Source organism: Tachysurus fulvidraco, chromosome 16 (genome assembly GCF_022655615.1).
Source record: "Tachysurus fulvidraco isolate hzauxx_2018 chromosome 16, HZAU_PFXX_2.0, whole genome shotgun sequence".
Lineage (NCBI taxonomy): Eukaryota > Metazoa > Chordata > Actinopteri > Siluriformes > Bagridae > Tachysurus > Tachysurus fulvidraco.
Window position 1 is genome coordinate 15,935,413 of NC_062533.1, and position 16,747 is coordinate 15,952,159.

At 40.4% G+C, this 16,747-nt stretch overlaps 1 protein-coding gene across 1 annotated transcript in view; it reads right to left on the reverse strand.

Moving 5' to 3' along the window:
* Positions 1 to 408: 408 nt before the first annotated feature.
* slc35f1 (solute carrier family 35 member F1) overlaps positions 409 to 16,747 on the reverse strand; it is a 133,135-nt gene continuing 116,796 nt past the window's right edge. The window contains exon 8 of the mRNA XM_047801910.1: positions 409 to 2,365. Within this exon, the coding sequence (XP_047657866.1) occupies positions 2,141 to 2,365 (225 nt within the window). The 3' untranslated portion in view covers positions 409 to 2,140. The remainder of the gene's footprint in view (positions 2,366 to 16,747) is intronic.

Consider the following 16,747-nt stretch of genomic DNA (forward strand, 5'->3'; position numbering starts at 1 on the left):
GCAAAAGTGAACCAAAAATGAATTGTATATAATTCTCTTCTTCTTCTTCTTCTTCTTCTTCTTCTTCTTCTTCTTCTTCTTCTTCTTCTGTTTGGTGTCTAAAGTTCTTTTCAGTTTTGCACTTGAGTTGAGAGGTTAATGTAGCTAACAAGTCGATGTGTAAAGGGTTAAACACTCAGGAACATGCTGCTTCAACCATAAAAGTAAACAACAACAGGGCAGGGTGGTGTGATGTGGCCTGAAATAGAGCAGAGCTACTGTAACCACCCCTATGTTCACTAAAGCACCACACCACATAATATTTATACTACATTTATTTCCAACAAAAATTATTAGTATTTTTATTATTATTATTATTATTAATTGATGTTTAATTTTGTGGAATGTCCAGAATTTTTTTTTATTTGTTTTGTTTTGTTTTTTGTAATTTATACTTGAGTGAAACTCAATTTCAGCAAAACTAAACTTCTGATCATCCAGGTGATTAATCCGCAGGTCAAGATATTGTGATATCCTTACACAACGACTTATTCTCCCTCTCCTTCACAGCTCGCAACTTTGGGGTATCCATGGACAAGCAACTGTCCTTTTCCTGGCATGTTGATGATGTTACACGCTCATGTCGGTTTCTTCTCTACAACATCAGAAGGATTCGGTCATTTTTGTCCACACAGGCTGCCCAGGTACTTGTTTGGGTTTCTTGTCATCTCAAGACTGGATTACTGCATCTCACTGCTGTCAGGTCTACTTATGAACGCAATCCGTCCTCTGCAAATGATCCAAAAAGCTGCTAACCGACTTGTTTTCAACCTGCCTAAGTTCTCCACCCCACCCCACTGCTGTTCTCACGCCACTGGCTTCCGGTAGCTGAACACATCAGATTCAAAACACTAATGCTTACCTACAAAGCCAAAAATGGACCATCTCCCTCTTACCATCTCCCTCTTACCTCAAATCACTCCTCACACTGTACCTCACACCCTCAGAGCTACCAGCACTGCTCGACTGGTCCCACCATCTCTCAGGGTAAGAAAGGAGGTGGTGGAACGAACTTCCCCTAGATGTTCGAACATCTGAGTCACTGACTATCTTGAAACAACAGGTAAAAACTAACCTCTTCCTCTTATTTTCCCTATTTGTATTACGTGTATTGAATAACAGCACATTTTTAATCTGTTTATTATGATCTTAGAGTACGTTGAGCGTCTTCCATATAAGTTCCCGCGTAACTATAGAAACGATAACGTTTATAGCCGGAACCATTGACAGAGCCTCTCTCAGGGTCAACCTTCTGATCAGTCAGGTCCAAGAATTCTAAGCTATGGATTCAACAACGAACGCTTGTAGCCACCATTTTAGCACCACAACTGAACGCACCTCAGAGACCAACGGCTGAATCGGTTACACCATTCGAATGTAAACAGTTTTATACAATAACAGTCAGGATTAAGGAAAAGTAATATAAAATTCAAACCGGTACTTAATTATCAGTACCAAATCACTTCTATATTCTAAGCCACGCCTCCTATCTGAGCCAGATTTTAGCGTTCAGCTGTGAAATATTTGTCTTTATCCATTTTTACAGATAACAGCGTGTTACTACGTCAAAAAAGCACAGAGGCAAAGACCCTAAAGAGCTCCACAGAGTTTGTATGATGACTGTGTAATGATTCAGGTATGCAGTTTGACTAATGTTAAACTAGTAGCTATAAACATAAAGCGTTAGCCACGTTAGCCTCGTTGCTCCGGTGCAAAATATTCGACTTCATTTCGCGTAACGAGTGAGATATATATTTTACATTCGATTTTTTTTGGCTGAATCCTTCCTTCAAAATGCTTTCAGATACACTGAAACCCTTTTGTGCTCATGTAAGGAAATCAAAGTCACGATTGAGATTTTGCACATACGGTCAGCACAGATCCTTAAACACTTAAACTGTTGCGTGTGTCGACGATGAGGTTTATACACGATGGATCCGAGACAGTCCGAGATCACTGCTACCTATTTACAGTTTGTGATCACAGTGTAATTGTTTGCTACGTGGTTATATACATTATTCTGTTATTATTATCATTCACTTTCTAAATGCTGCGGGATGGGAGGGGCCGTGGATGATCGCGTGCATGAGACTCCGCCCTCTCAGGCAACCCGAACCCGAGGCTCGTCTTCTATCTCCTGCCCCAGGCTGCTGTAGGTCACTGAAGGCTCCATGGGACCGACGTTGGGTGTGTCCGGGACAGGATTCCCTGCGTTGCGGAACTGCTTATATACGCGTGGATCCTGTGCGACGTAGGTCGAGGATGAGGAGTAGATCACCAAGCCGAGCAAGATGACGAAGAACGACAGCAGGTAAAGAGCTGAAAACTGAAACGGAGAGAATACAGGATGTCAACAAAGCTGGAAGTAGGGAATAAAACACTTCAGTGAAACTGTCACTAGAGACTCCTTCCAAAAATCTTACAGGAATATATCATTACAGAAAACAGTGACCAAGTATTGGTCAGCACTCGACCAATCAGAACAAAGAATACCAGAGGTGGGAGTAAGTCACACATGTGCAAGTCACAAGTAAGTCTCAAGTCATGAATGTCAAGTCAAAGTCAAGTCGAGTCTTTTTCTAATATTTGTCAAGCACGTCTCACGTCTCAAATTTGCGACTTAAGTCTGACTCGAGTCAAGTCCAGTCCTGAGTCAAGTCTCAAGTCATAAATGTCAAGTCAAAGTCAAGTCAAGTCTATTTCAAATATTTGTCAAGCACGTCTCAAGTCTCAAATTTGCGACTTAAGTCTGACTCGAGTCAAGTCGAGTCCCGAGTCGAGTCTCAAGTCATGAATGTCAAGTCAAAGTCAAGTCTTTTTTAATAATTGTCAAGCAAGTCACAAGTCTCAAATTTGCGACTTAAGTCTGACTCGAGTCAAGTCATATGACTCGAGTCCCCCATCTCTGAAGAATACAACACTGCTGCAAAATAAACATGAATATATCATACAATGAGTCATTTTGAGATCGAGCTTATGGCGGCTGTATATTTTTGTTCAAAGGCCACAGTATTCTTAATGTGTTCAGAATTATTGGCACCCACCACACAATAAATGTTTCATAAAGCCTACCCTTTATAGTACTGAAGCTCGTGCAGTAATGTCTAGAAGCCATGTACAGACATGCAGGACATTTTTCCAAAATCAGGATTTTTTTATTTTTTTTTATTTTAAAAATGCTCTTTGTTTTTCCTTCATGGAGGTGATGGAAAGAAGACATGGTGACAAGCAAAGATGGAGCTCCTGGGAATTGAAATCCTGATCAAACCATGGTTAAATATGCCAGAATGTTCCTTAAAGACGGGCACAGTGGCTTAGTGGTTAACACATTCGCCTCACACCTCCAGGGTCGGGGGTTCGATTCCCGCCTCCGCCTTGTGTGTGTGGAGTTTGCATGTTCTCCCCGTGCCTCGGGGGTTTCCTCCGGGTACTCCGGTTTCCTCCCCCGGTCCAAACACATGCATGGTAGGTTGATTGTCTGTAGTATGAGAGTGTGTGTGCCCTGTGATGGGTTGGCACTCCAAGTTCGGATAAGCGGTAGAAAATGAACGAACGAATGAAAATATCTAAAGAATGACGTTTTCTTTCAGGGGATGTTTATTTAACATGGAGGACGAGGTCAAAAACTTTGTAACACCCTGTAAATTTTCTGTAAAAATAAAGGAAAAAAGGGAAAGTCTTTAGGGTCTCCTTTTAAAGTTTAAGGAAAACATCAAGAGGTAGAAAAAGAGAGGCTGGTGAGTAAAAGACTGCTAATCTGTAAGCTATAAGCTATTCTACACAGGAGAAGTTCGGATAAGTGGTAGAAAATGAATGAATGATTGAATGTTCCTTAAAGGCACGGTTTTCCAATGAGGAATTCTTGGTGACATTGTAGGAGGTTCACGAGGCTGTGGTGGAGTTTAAGTTGTATATTTTTAAGTAAAAAGATTATAGTTAGCACATAGTGATGAGTGATGTGACATACGGCTAAGTACGGTGACCCATACTCAGAATTCGTTCTCTGCATTTGACCCATCCAAAGTGCACACACAGCAGTGAACACACACACACACCGTGAACACACACACACACACCGTGAACACACACCCGGAGCAGTGGGCAGCCATTTATGCTGCGGCACCCGGGGAGCAGTTGGGGGTTCGGTGCCTTGCTCAAGGGCACCTCAGTCGTGGCCGGCCCGAGACTCGAACCCACAACCTTAAGATTGCGAGTCAGACTCTCTAACCATTAGCCCACGACTTGCCCCATTAGGCCACGACTTGCCCCATTAGGCCACGACTCGCCCCATTAGGCCACGACTTGCCCCAAACGTAAACGTAACCAAAACGTAAATTAGTGCTACCTAGTTTAATGTTTCATCATGTGTTAAGATTGTCGTATTTAGACGTCTTTAAAAACACTTATAACAATAAACAGACACGTCGTCAGTAAAAGAAAATCCAGAACCTGAGGAAGATTTAAAATTTCTCAGATTTATCTTCACGCACGCTCTGTAATGAAAGTATGAAGCTAGCATTATTTAAAAAAAAAAAACATTTGGGACATAAAAAGACATCCGGTCAAACAAAGCGACGTCACGTCGGATCAACCAGGAAAATGAGCAGTAATCGAGTCAATCAAATGCAAATGATTCTCTGAATGTTCGAATGATTCTGCCGATAAAAAAGTTTTAGAATCACTACTTTTACCCACTCGCTCGAGGCTTCAGCGACACTCCGTCCTTCCAAATTGAAGCAGATTTGTATCTCACACACCATCAAGTGAAGAATTAAAATAGATCGGAAAAAAGTTCAACTACTCAGAGAATGGATCTTATACAAAACTATTGTAGAAGTGTCTCCAGATTTATTGCCTTAACGAACACTTTTTAAACCAGATTTGTTTTCTCTCCGAACCTCAATGACAGCTTCTACAGACGTCATTCTATTCCAAGTGTCGATCTGGAAATGGGTCACATTAGGGTCACGTCGTGTTCTCTGAGGAACCGGCACGTGACTTTCAGAAATGGAATCCGCAAGCCATGATTATAACACCATTTTTGGTCATTAGGCTCTGTAATGAGGCCATGAAGTGGTTTTTTCTCAGTCTAGAGGGACGGATCTGTTTCACCCTGAAAGCACACACTGTAAGAGGAGCTGAGAATAATAACCAGGACAGAAATCTGATCACAATAATGAGGTGTAAATATTTAATGGTGTGGTGAGATACAGCAGGGTGAAGCTGAACTACAACGTGTTTATGTTTCATTATGGACTAGTCTCATCACTGACCACTGGACAGGTGTGTTTCATGGGTTTAAAATCATGCACACACACACACACACACACACACTCACACACACACACACAAACACACATATAAACATACAAAAACACACACACGCACTCACACAGACAAACACACACACACACACACACACACACACACACACACACACACTCACACAGACAAACACACATATAAACATACACAAACACACACACATGCACTCACACAGACAAACACACATAAACATACACACACACACACACTCACACAGACAAACACACACATACAAACATACACACACACTCACACAGACAAACACACACACACACACACACACACACACTCACACAGACAAACACACATATAAACATACACAAACACACACACATGCACTCACACAGACAAACACACATAAACATACACACACACACACACTCACACAGACAAACACACACATACAAACATACACACACACTCACACAGACAAACACACACGCACAAACACTCACACAGAAAAACACACACATATAAACATACACACAGAAAAACACACACATATAAACATACACAAACACATGAACATACACAGACACACACACATAGAAACATACACACACAGAAGAACACACACAAAGACAAACACACACACACACACAGAAAGATATATACACACTCACACAGACATACACACACATGAACATACACACACAGACAAACACACACACAGACACCCACACACACAGACACACACACAAAGATACCCCACCCACACACACACAAAGACACCCACACACACTGACACACACACATATAAACATACACACTCACACAGACAAGAACACTCTAACACACACACAAACATTCACACAGACAAACACACACAAAGACAAACACACACACACAAACATTCACACAGACAAACACACACAAAGACAAACACACACACACAAACATTCACACAGACAAACACACACAAAGACAAACACACACACAAACATATACACACACACTCACACAGACAACCACACACAGTATAAACATAAACAAACACATGAACATACACAGACACACACAAATATAAACATACACACACAGACAAACACACAAACACAAACACAGATACATATATACATATATACACACTCACACAGACAAACACACACATATAAACATACACACACATGAACATACACACTCTCACACACAAACATAAACATTCACACACACAGACACACACTCACACAGACAAGCACACACAAACACACACACAAACATACACATTCACACACACAGACACACACATATAAACATACACACTCACACAGACAAACACACACACTCAAACACACACACAAACATATACATTCACACACACACACACTCTCACACACACAAACATAAACATTCACACACACAGACACCCACACACAGACACACACACACATATAAACATACACACACACAGACAAGCACACTCTCACTCTCACACACACACACACACACACACACACACACACACACACACACACACACACACACACACACACATAAACATACACACTCACACAGACAAACACACAAACATACATACTCACACACACACACACACACACACACACACACACACACATATACACACATATAAACATACACACTCACACAGACAAGCACACTCTCACACACACACACACACACAAACATTCACACACACACACACACACACACACACACACACACACACACACACGCACGCACACACATAAACATACACACTCACACAGACAAACACACAAACATACACACACACAGACACACACATATAAAAATACACACTCACACAGACAAACACACTCTCACACACACATAAACATTTACATACACAGGCACACACACACATACTGTACACACTCACACAGACAAACACACAAACACACAAACATACACACTCACACACCAACACAGACACACATATAAACATACACACACACAAACACACACACAAACACACACAAATAAACACACACACACACACACACACACACACTTTGCAGTAAAAGAATGCACATATTTGTTGACTGAATATTAATAACTGTGAATTCCAGTGATGCCTCAGTCTATAAACCTCTGAAGCTCACCATGTGAGATGTTGTCCAGTAATAATAAATAACTGAGACTGGACTTACGTAAGATTGTACATGAGGGCTAAATAATGAGGATCCTTGCCAGCTCCTTACCAGAAGCTCAGGGTTGTGACGTGTTAGAGTTAAGACTAGAATTAAACCTGGGATTGTAGGAAGTCTCTGACAAATTGAAGAACCACTACAAAGTGTTGGACTGGATCCATCACAATCCATCACTACAACTTCACTGCACCGCTGTATAGATTCTACAAGCCTCTGGATCCTTACTGGATGAAAACTGTTCTTCCTAAAGATATTCCCTCAGCTGGTGTCATGATGATGATGAATACTGCTTAACCTTCTGTAGGTGTTTAATTGGGTCAAGATCTGGTGAGTGTGAAGACTAAAGCATATGATTTACATTAGCCATCCACCTGTCCATACATACAATACATGTCATATCGTATGTCGTATGGACAGGATGATGGCTAATTTCGCTGGTACGTGTGACCAGTGACAATAAAGACTACTTCTACTACTACAGTACATCATTTTTGCACTTTATACACTATATACAGTATACGCACTATAAGGAGCGCCCAAGAGCCTTAAATTTTCTCAAAAATCGGCCTATTAATCCCGTGCGCCTTGTGTGTGCACCGAGTTCCAAAAATCTGTAAAAATGTTGTGTGACTTTGGTAAGCGCTCCGCTTGATTGACTGTCGGACCATTTCCTATGGGGTCAGAATTGTTTCGTTATTCTGAATTAATACACTATGATCCACAAATAAATATAAAGAGTTTCACAAATATTTTTACAAATTTCACAAAAAGAAATGAAATTCACAAATAAATAAAATGGGATTTGCGAATAAAATTTTTTTTTTATAAATTGTATTTATTTGCGAATTGCTTCCTGCTCATTTGGAGATTGCGTTCTGTGCATTTGTGGATTTGAAACATTTCTAACGTCAAGACGTGCACAAGAATCCACAAATAGGTGGACTCCGCCCACCGTCTACTCCAGCCAATCGGACAACGGTCTCGTGGCGCTGACCAATCGTGGCACGGTCTACCTCAAACCAATCATGTTCTGATTTACTCGCACTATCACAGTGTAATATGTACTGCAAAATACGATTAAAAAAAAAAACTAATAAAAAACATTTGTCGCAGATTCGAGCCCAATCTGGTAACCCTGTATGGATTGTAGCCAGCACTAAGGGTTAGTTCAATTCTGCTTTCTTTGAAAACGATTTCAGCATCATCAATGGGTCCAGGGGTAGTGTGAAGAGCGAGTAAATCAGAACGTGATTGGCTGGAGTAGACGGTGGGCGGAGTCCACCTATTTGTGGATTCTTGTGCATGTCTTGACGTTAGAAATGTTACAAATGCACAGAACGCAATCTACAAATGAGCAGGAAGCAATTCGCAAATAAATACAATTTATAAATATTTTTTTTATTTGCAAATCCCATTTTATTTATTTGTGAATTTCATTTCTTTTTGTGAAATTTGTAAAAATATTTGTGAAACTCTTTATATTTATTTGTGGATCATAGTGTATTTATTCAGAATAACGAAACAATTCTGACCCCATATTCTAACGTCAAGACGTGCACAAGAATCCACAAATAGGTGGACTCCGCCCACCGTCTACTCCAGCCAATCACGTTCTGATTTACTCGCTCTTCACACTACCCCTGGACCCTTTGATGATGCTGAAATCGTTTCCAAAGAAAGCAGAATTGAACTAACCCTTAGTGCTGGCTACAATCCATACAGGGTTACCAGATTGGGCTCGAATCTGCGACAAATGTTTTTTATTTGTTTTTTTTTTAAATCGTATTTTGCGGTACATATTACACTGTGATAGTGCGAGTAAATCAGAACGTGATTGGTTTGAGGTAGACCGTGCCACGATTGGTCAGCGCCACGAGACCGTTGTCCGATTGGCTGGAGTAGACGGTGGGCGGAGTCCACCTATTTGTGGATTCTTGTGCACGTCTTGACGTTAGAAATGTTTCAAATCCACAAATGCACAGAACGCAATCTGAGAGAGACGTGGCAGAGGTAAGCGTACGTACTGTACGTATTACGTAATGTTCTCTGATTGGTTTATCGCTGCCAGCGTACGTACGTATTACGTCCCTGTGTCAGCGGGAAATGGTCCGACAGTCAATCAAGCGGAGCGCTTACCAAAGTACAACAACGTTTTTTACAGTACGCACGCTTACCTCCGCCACGCCTCCGGTAGGTGAGGACTTTGATGGATTTGTGGGAGAAGATTGATTAAAAAATAATGTGTGTGTGTTGTTAAATAGCAGAATAAAGTTCAACTAAACACTGTTTTGCTTCTGTTACCTTTTTTTGTAGACCGTATGTTTTAGCATGCGCCTTATAATACGGTGCGCCTTATGTACGGTATGGGTTAAGTACAGAAATAGACCCCGTAATTGACACTGCGCCTTATAATCCAGTGCGCCTTATGGTGCGGAAAATACTGTACACTATTTACACACCATACTGCACATGGACACTTTAAATTACATCTTTAAAAAACCATACACATTTATGCATATGTATATACATTATTTCTTCACTTATATTTTCATATTTTATATAGTTTTTTATTTATCTATCTCCTTTTGGTTTTGGTTTATTTTTTTTTTATCCTAAATTGCATTTTTTTTTTTTTTTTTTTTTAATGCTTATATACCGGACAGTTGCAGAAAGCATTTCACTGCATGTCGTACCCTGTATGTATGTGTATGTGACAAATAAAATCTGATTTGATTTGATTTTATCTTTGACTGTTTATCTATTTGACTACCTCGTTCCACCTGGATTTCTTATTAAGGATGAATATACATTTTAAAATATAAAATATTGATACAATATTAAAAAGCCTTTATTTTGTCACATATACATGCATGGTAGGTTGATTGGCATCTCTGGAAATTTGTCCGTAGTGTGTGTGTGTGTGTGTGAGTGAATGAGAGTGTGTGTGTGTGCCCTGTGATGGGTTGGCATTCCGTCCAGGGTGTATCCTGCCTCGATGCCCGATGACGCCTGAGATAGTTCGGATAAGCGGTAGAACATGAATGAATGAATGAACTATTAGTCCATTCAGTGACCCATTATGGCCTCAGACGTCACAACCGCAAACTGTTGGCTAAACGTCTGATGAATACGGCACACGAAAATTGAAACACTTCAGGAGTTTCACAAAGTCATCATCTGACTGGTTGAACACAGAAACAGGTGCTATTGAGCAACTTATAAATAAGAGCATCGATGAAATATCTGAATGAATTCATAGTTTTATCGACTGTTCATCCGAGCGTCATCCGCAGTCCAAAGTCGTCTTCATGATCTCTAAGCGGTACCATCCGTTAACAGCTGAACTGAACTGGGCACAACATACACATGCACATCATCTGTATGGACTACACAGACCTACACCAAATACACACACTTCCAATATACATCCATCAACCTGTTTACATGCTGCTTACATCCATCAAACCGCACAAATCCTATACATTATCTCAGGGACCTGCTGCTAAGAAACTGTGTTCACTTTAGTATTACTGCCTGCAATATTGTCTGAACATACAGTATTTACACTGGTCGGTCGGCGCTGTTTCTGTTTATTCTCTTTTGTGTATTGTCTTGTAACTTTTTGTCTACACTGTCTTTTGTCCTGTCCAGGTTGCACAGTTGCACCTTATGTGGCTAAGACTACTTACTTAAGTCCTTAGCTCTGTCTTTGTTTTATGTAGCACCATGATCCTGGAGAAACGTTGTCTCATTTCACTGTGTACTGCAACAGCTATATATGGTTGAAATGACAATAAAAGCTTCTTGACTTATATTTAGCAGACACCCTTATTCAGAATGACTTACAACTGAGCAACAAGGGCCTTGATCAGGGGCCCAGCAGTGGCATCTTGGTGGATCTGGGGTTCAAACCCATGACCTTCCGATCAGTAGCCCAACACCTTAACCATTGAGCTACCACATCAGTCCTGTGTATCTCCAGGCTGTCCATGTGGAGCTCGGCAGTGAGCGGCTTCCAAGCGACGAGACTCCGACCGGAAGTAATCCCATCCTTTTATACACATTCTCACCCATTCCAGCTCCTGGTATGTTCCTTGCATAAATCAGAAGCTCTGAGACAGACACCATCATGTATAATTCTCAATACAATGTCTTATAAAGAATAAATCAGATTTTCCTTTCTGCGTAAACAAAGCCTCAGGAGCTATACCAACCTGAAATATATTTGTACTCTAATATTTGCTTTAGTGCTGAAAATATGAACAAAATAAACTCAATTCAGGATAAATTGAGATTCTAACAGATGACTGCAACAAAAAAACCAAAACACACACAGCAAACATTCGCTCCGATAAAGCCGTGACCTGCTTGTTCTATAACCTCTCTACATCTACACAAATAGACCATGTGAAGAAAATGCAATAACTAAATATTTTCCATTTAATCTGATGGCTTGTCAGGATGCTAATTTATATTTATCAGAATTCTGCTAGATTCCCGAACAGCCCGAGATTAAACGCTTAAGGAAAACGGACATGTAACCGTTGTCAATAAGGCATACGGCTGTGAATACAACCCATAAAAAACGCCATAAATCATCCAGCAAGATTCGCTGTAGTCATTTTTCAAGAGAATAGGTTTTTATAGGCTGAAGAGTTATTGCAGAGTCCCTGCACGCCACATGCTGATCGAGGCTGATACCGAAGCGTCGGCGCTAACTCGAGCTCTCGCCGCTGAAGTTTTAAGTAATATTAATTAGGCTCTTTGGGTCCTGAGCTAATTTAAGCAGATTTTATTCATCTTTATTATCCCGGGAAGATGACGAAACGTCGTCCGTGAAAGTAGGCAGAATGTGATGTCATTTTTGTTGCTTTGGCAACAAATTCTTAAGATGGCATGCTAACATTGCTAACAAAGGAGAAGAAAGAGAGAAGACCGGAAATTCACACGTCATTGGGTGATGTAGGACTGCATTTTTTTTTTCAAACAGCAGTAAGGAAACACTGAAGGAAATGTCTGGTATAATAATAAGCAGAATAAACAAGAAGAATAGGAGTAGAGACAAAAGACTGCATCTTAATATGGTATACAGTATATACTGTATGTGCTGACAATATCAGTCCCTGTAGTATTTCATGATCGCAAAGATTAATCAAACTCCATGATTTTATTAGGATTTTATTAGGAGCATGCAATATATATATATATATATATATATATATATATATATATATAAAATTGTACATTTTCTGCCGATTTGTTCCGAGACACGTCACACGTCTTCGTTACGAAAAGCATTCGGCAAAAGGAGTCTTCCATTCATTTATTTGTAGAGATCTTATAAAAAGTCATTACATAAATTCATAAAGATTAAAAGAAGAATATTGTGCTTGCAATTTCACCAAGTCAAGTAGTTTAAAAAAAAACCCCACATAAACTCACAAATCTTCACAAATCTTTGCTCCTGTCTATATGAGTAAAATAAAAAATGAGTTATATTTAATCCACTTTCAATCAAAGTTACACTAACCAACTGAAAATGAGTCATTTTGAAATGTATTTATTTATTTGTTTGTTTGTTTGTTTGTTTGTTCCTGGAGGTATTAGAATATTTCCAAGTTACAGTCCCATATCTGATTTTTTTTCCAATAACAGCATGTTTTATTTCTTTTATACCACAGCAGTTTGCCAACAAGAAGAATTTCCAAGTTATTAACGAAACGACTTGTCTATATAACTTACAGATTAGCAGTCTTTTACTCACCAGCCTCTCTTTTTCTACCTCTTGATGTTTTCCTTAAACTTTAAAAGGAGACCCTAAAGACTTTCCCTTTTTTCCTTTATTTTTATTTTAACAGAAAATTTACAGGGTGTTACAAAGTTTTTGACCTCGTCCTCCATGTTAAATAAACATCCCCTGAAAGATGTCATTCTTTAGATATTTTCATTCATTCATTCATTCATTATCTACCGCTTATCTGGACTTTTCGGGTCACGGGGAGCCTGTGCCTATCTCGGGCGTCATCGGGCATCAAGGCAGGATACACCCTGGACGGAGTGCCAACCCATCGCAGGGCACACACACACTCTCATTCACACACACACTCACACACTACGGACAATTTTCCAGAGATGCCAATCAACCTACCATGCATGTCTTTGGACTGGGGGAGGAAACCGGAGTACCCGGAGGAAACCCCCGAGGCACGGGGAGAACATGCAAACTCCACACACACAAGGCGGAGGCGGGAATCGAACCCCCAACCCTGCAGGTGTGAGGCAAACGTGCTAACCACTAAGCCACCATGCCCCCCCTCTTTACATATATTTCTCTCTCAAATAATAATAAAAACATATATATATTGTTACGTCCCCATATTATTGTTTGTTTTTTTTTGGAATGGTGTTTTGTTGTTGTCTTTCTTCCCTTCTCTTTTGTCCTCACTTTTGCTTTAACAGGTCAATTTATGTCTGCCAATCACCGTGACGCATGGTGATGTCAACGCGCAGCTCCACCAATGAGGGCGCCCTACATGGGATTTAAAAGGCGCACCTGTGCAGGAGGCGGGAGTTCTCTGGCACGCGGCGTTTTTTGTTTGTCTGGTGGTTGACTCGTGTGGTTTTTGTTTTGTCCTGTACCATCATTGCATTAATTTGTTGGTTAAGTCTGTGTTCTTTGCTCTATCAGTGTTCCATGCCTTATTCTGGTCCATTCTCTCTGACGTTTACTATCGACTGTTATCTGGTGATCAAATATCAAATGCCAGTATTGAACGGGGAAAGAGGTAGAACAGGTAAGACATCACGTGATGTACATGTGCAACACTGAGCCACTGCTACTTGTTTAGAACACTAGGTTAGTGACACGTGACACGTATGTTAGTAAGTGTAGTGTATTTAGGGCGTCTTGCATGCTGAAGATTTTTCTTTTCGTTTAATGTATGGTTTATCGTGATGGTTGAGTTAGATCAGAAGTTTTGTTTCCGGTTTAGTAAGATTGTTTTGTTTCTTTCCTTGAGTTGGCACGGTCTTGTTCTTTTGTCTTGTCCCTGTTTTACTGTGAATTATTTTGGGTTTGGTTCTCGACTGTACATAGTTTTGTAAATTTGTGTATATAACGTTTGGACTAGTTGGTGATGGTTCACACTATTGTGGACTTGGTGGTTTCCAGTTAGTACTTATTTCCAGTATACGTTCAATGTTTTAATGTGACACCCTTGACCGCTAGACACATACAAAAAGGGTTTGTAACATTAGTGGGGGCTCCCACAGCACATATATATTGTTACCATGGAAACAATAACCTATTAGAACAAGAGCATGCGCTACTGTTATTAGAATCTGACCAATCAGGTTCAACATTTAAACACCGCTGTTGAGTAATGAGAAATATTAAGTAAATTGATGAAAAAGTGTTGCTTTGCTCTTCACCGTGAACGAGAGACATGGGGCTAACGACCGCGTGGGCTGTTTTTTTTCTGCCGCTGTTCACTTACACGTCAAATTACACAGCGGATTGTTTGACACTTAAAATCTTCGGCGTCTGTTTCGTAACAAAGGTTTGTCGGCTCAGTGAGAGCGGTGTGTATCAACCTCGGCTGAACTTTGCTTAGGAATATGGATCATGATTAGAGGGCAATTTCAAGGATGGTATTTAAAGTGCCAGTGAGAACGGAGAACGATAGCAGTGAGCCCATGTCTCACTCCAGCTACACAATATAATTATTATTACTGCAAGTCGTTCACATGACCATTATGAACCAGACACACACTACGATGAACATACCTAAGCGTACGGCCTCATTAACCCTACACCACGCTCTGGCTTTGTATGGCAGAAGACCTACATATCTATTCGAACAGCGGATTCCTTTCTGAGCAAGCAGAAAAGGTCGTCCTTTCAACTTTAAGGTCATATCCTACGTCAGAGGCTACCAAAAACAAATTTTTAATAAACGACTGTCGAATACAGCTAATCGCTGATACCGCATCTTCCTGAGCTCTCACCGTATCGTCCTAAGAGGAAAACAGGAAGCAGCAAGGACATTACAGAGCCCTAATAACACTTCTGAAAACACCGGAGCCAACTCTTTACTCATCACACAGGCTTGTCAGGCCCCCAGAATGCATATTCATGATCAACGTTGTTTTCTAACTCGTTGTGGCATTAATTTCCAATGCAATATTTGCATCCATCCATCACAGCTAGTGCTTTGTGCCAGAAACCAGTTTGAAATGAAATCCTGAACTAACAGGAGACCTTTCCATCCAAACCCACCAGCAGCTTCATAGGTTACATGAATATTAATGTACCTGATGGTGTCAGTGAAGCCTCACAAGCACATTTCACTGTGTCGTGTATGTGTGGAGTTCATCAATCGGGGAAATGGAAGCTTAGTGGTTAAGGTGTTGGACTACTGATCAGAAGGTCATGAGTTTGAATCCCAAGGCCCCCAAACTGCCGCTCCTGGGCCCCTGAGCAAGACCCTTAATTGCTCAGCTGTATAAATGAGATAAATGGAAGTTGCTCCAGATAATGACATCTGCCAAATTTAATCAAGCTTTCTTTGGATAGATTTGATTGAGTTCTTCCCTCTGCAGAGAACCTTTAATGGTTCACCTGATAGACAGCCATTTAAAACAGTTTATTTAGTGTTCTTTAATGGTTCTGTTGGGGGACACGGTGGCTTAGGGGTTAGCACGTTCGCCTCACACCTCCAGAGTTGGGGGTTCGATTCCCACCTCCGACATTATCTGTCATTCTATGCCAATTTTCTATTAAATGTATGATATATCAGTGCTGGATCAAGTGCTATTTTATAAACAGCAGAATAAAACCGTATTGTTAATATAAATCGATTTTCCGTTGATTATTGCAATTTCACTTAGGATTATTTTATTATATTATATCGAGGAAAGGAAAATAATTGATCTGCTTCTTCAGTCCACATATTCTATCCCCTTTTTCAAGGTTAAATACAAATGATGCAAAAAGTCCCTGCGTGAGCATCGACGGATGTTTTGACCTCCACCGTTTTACAGCGAGTTACAGTTTTAGAGTCTATTGGAGTTCGTGTGTAGAAAGTAGTACAAACTTGCACGCTGTGTATACATCACGGCTCTATTTCAAGTGGGTCAGAGGACATCGGAGTATTTTACTTTGCTGTATCAGCGTCTAGACTGTTCACTTGCATCTCTGTGCGCAACTATGGGATTCACAGTGTGTCATTTATCTGGTGATTACTAAAAAAGGG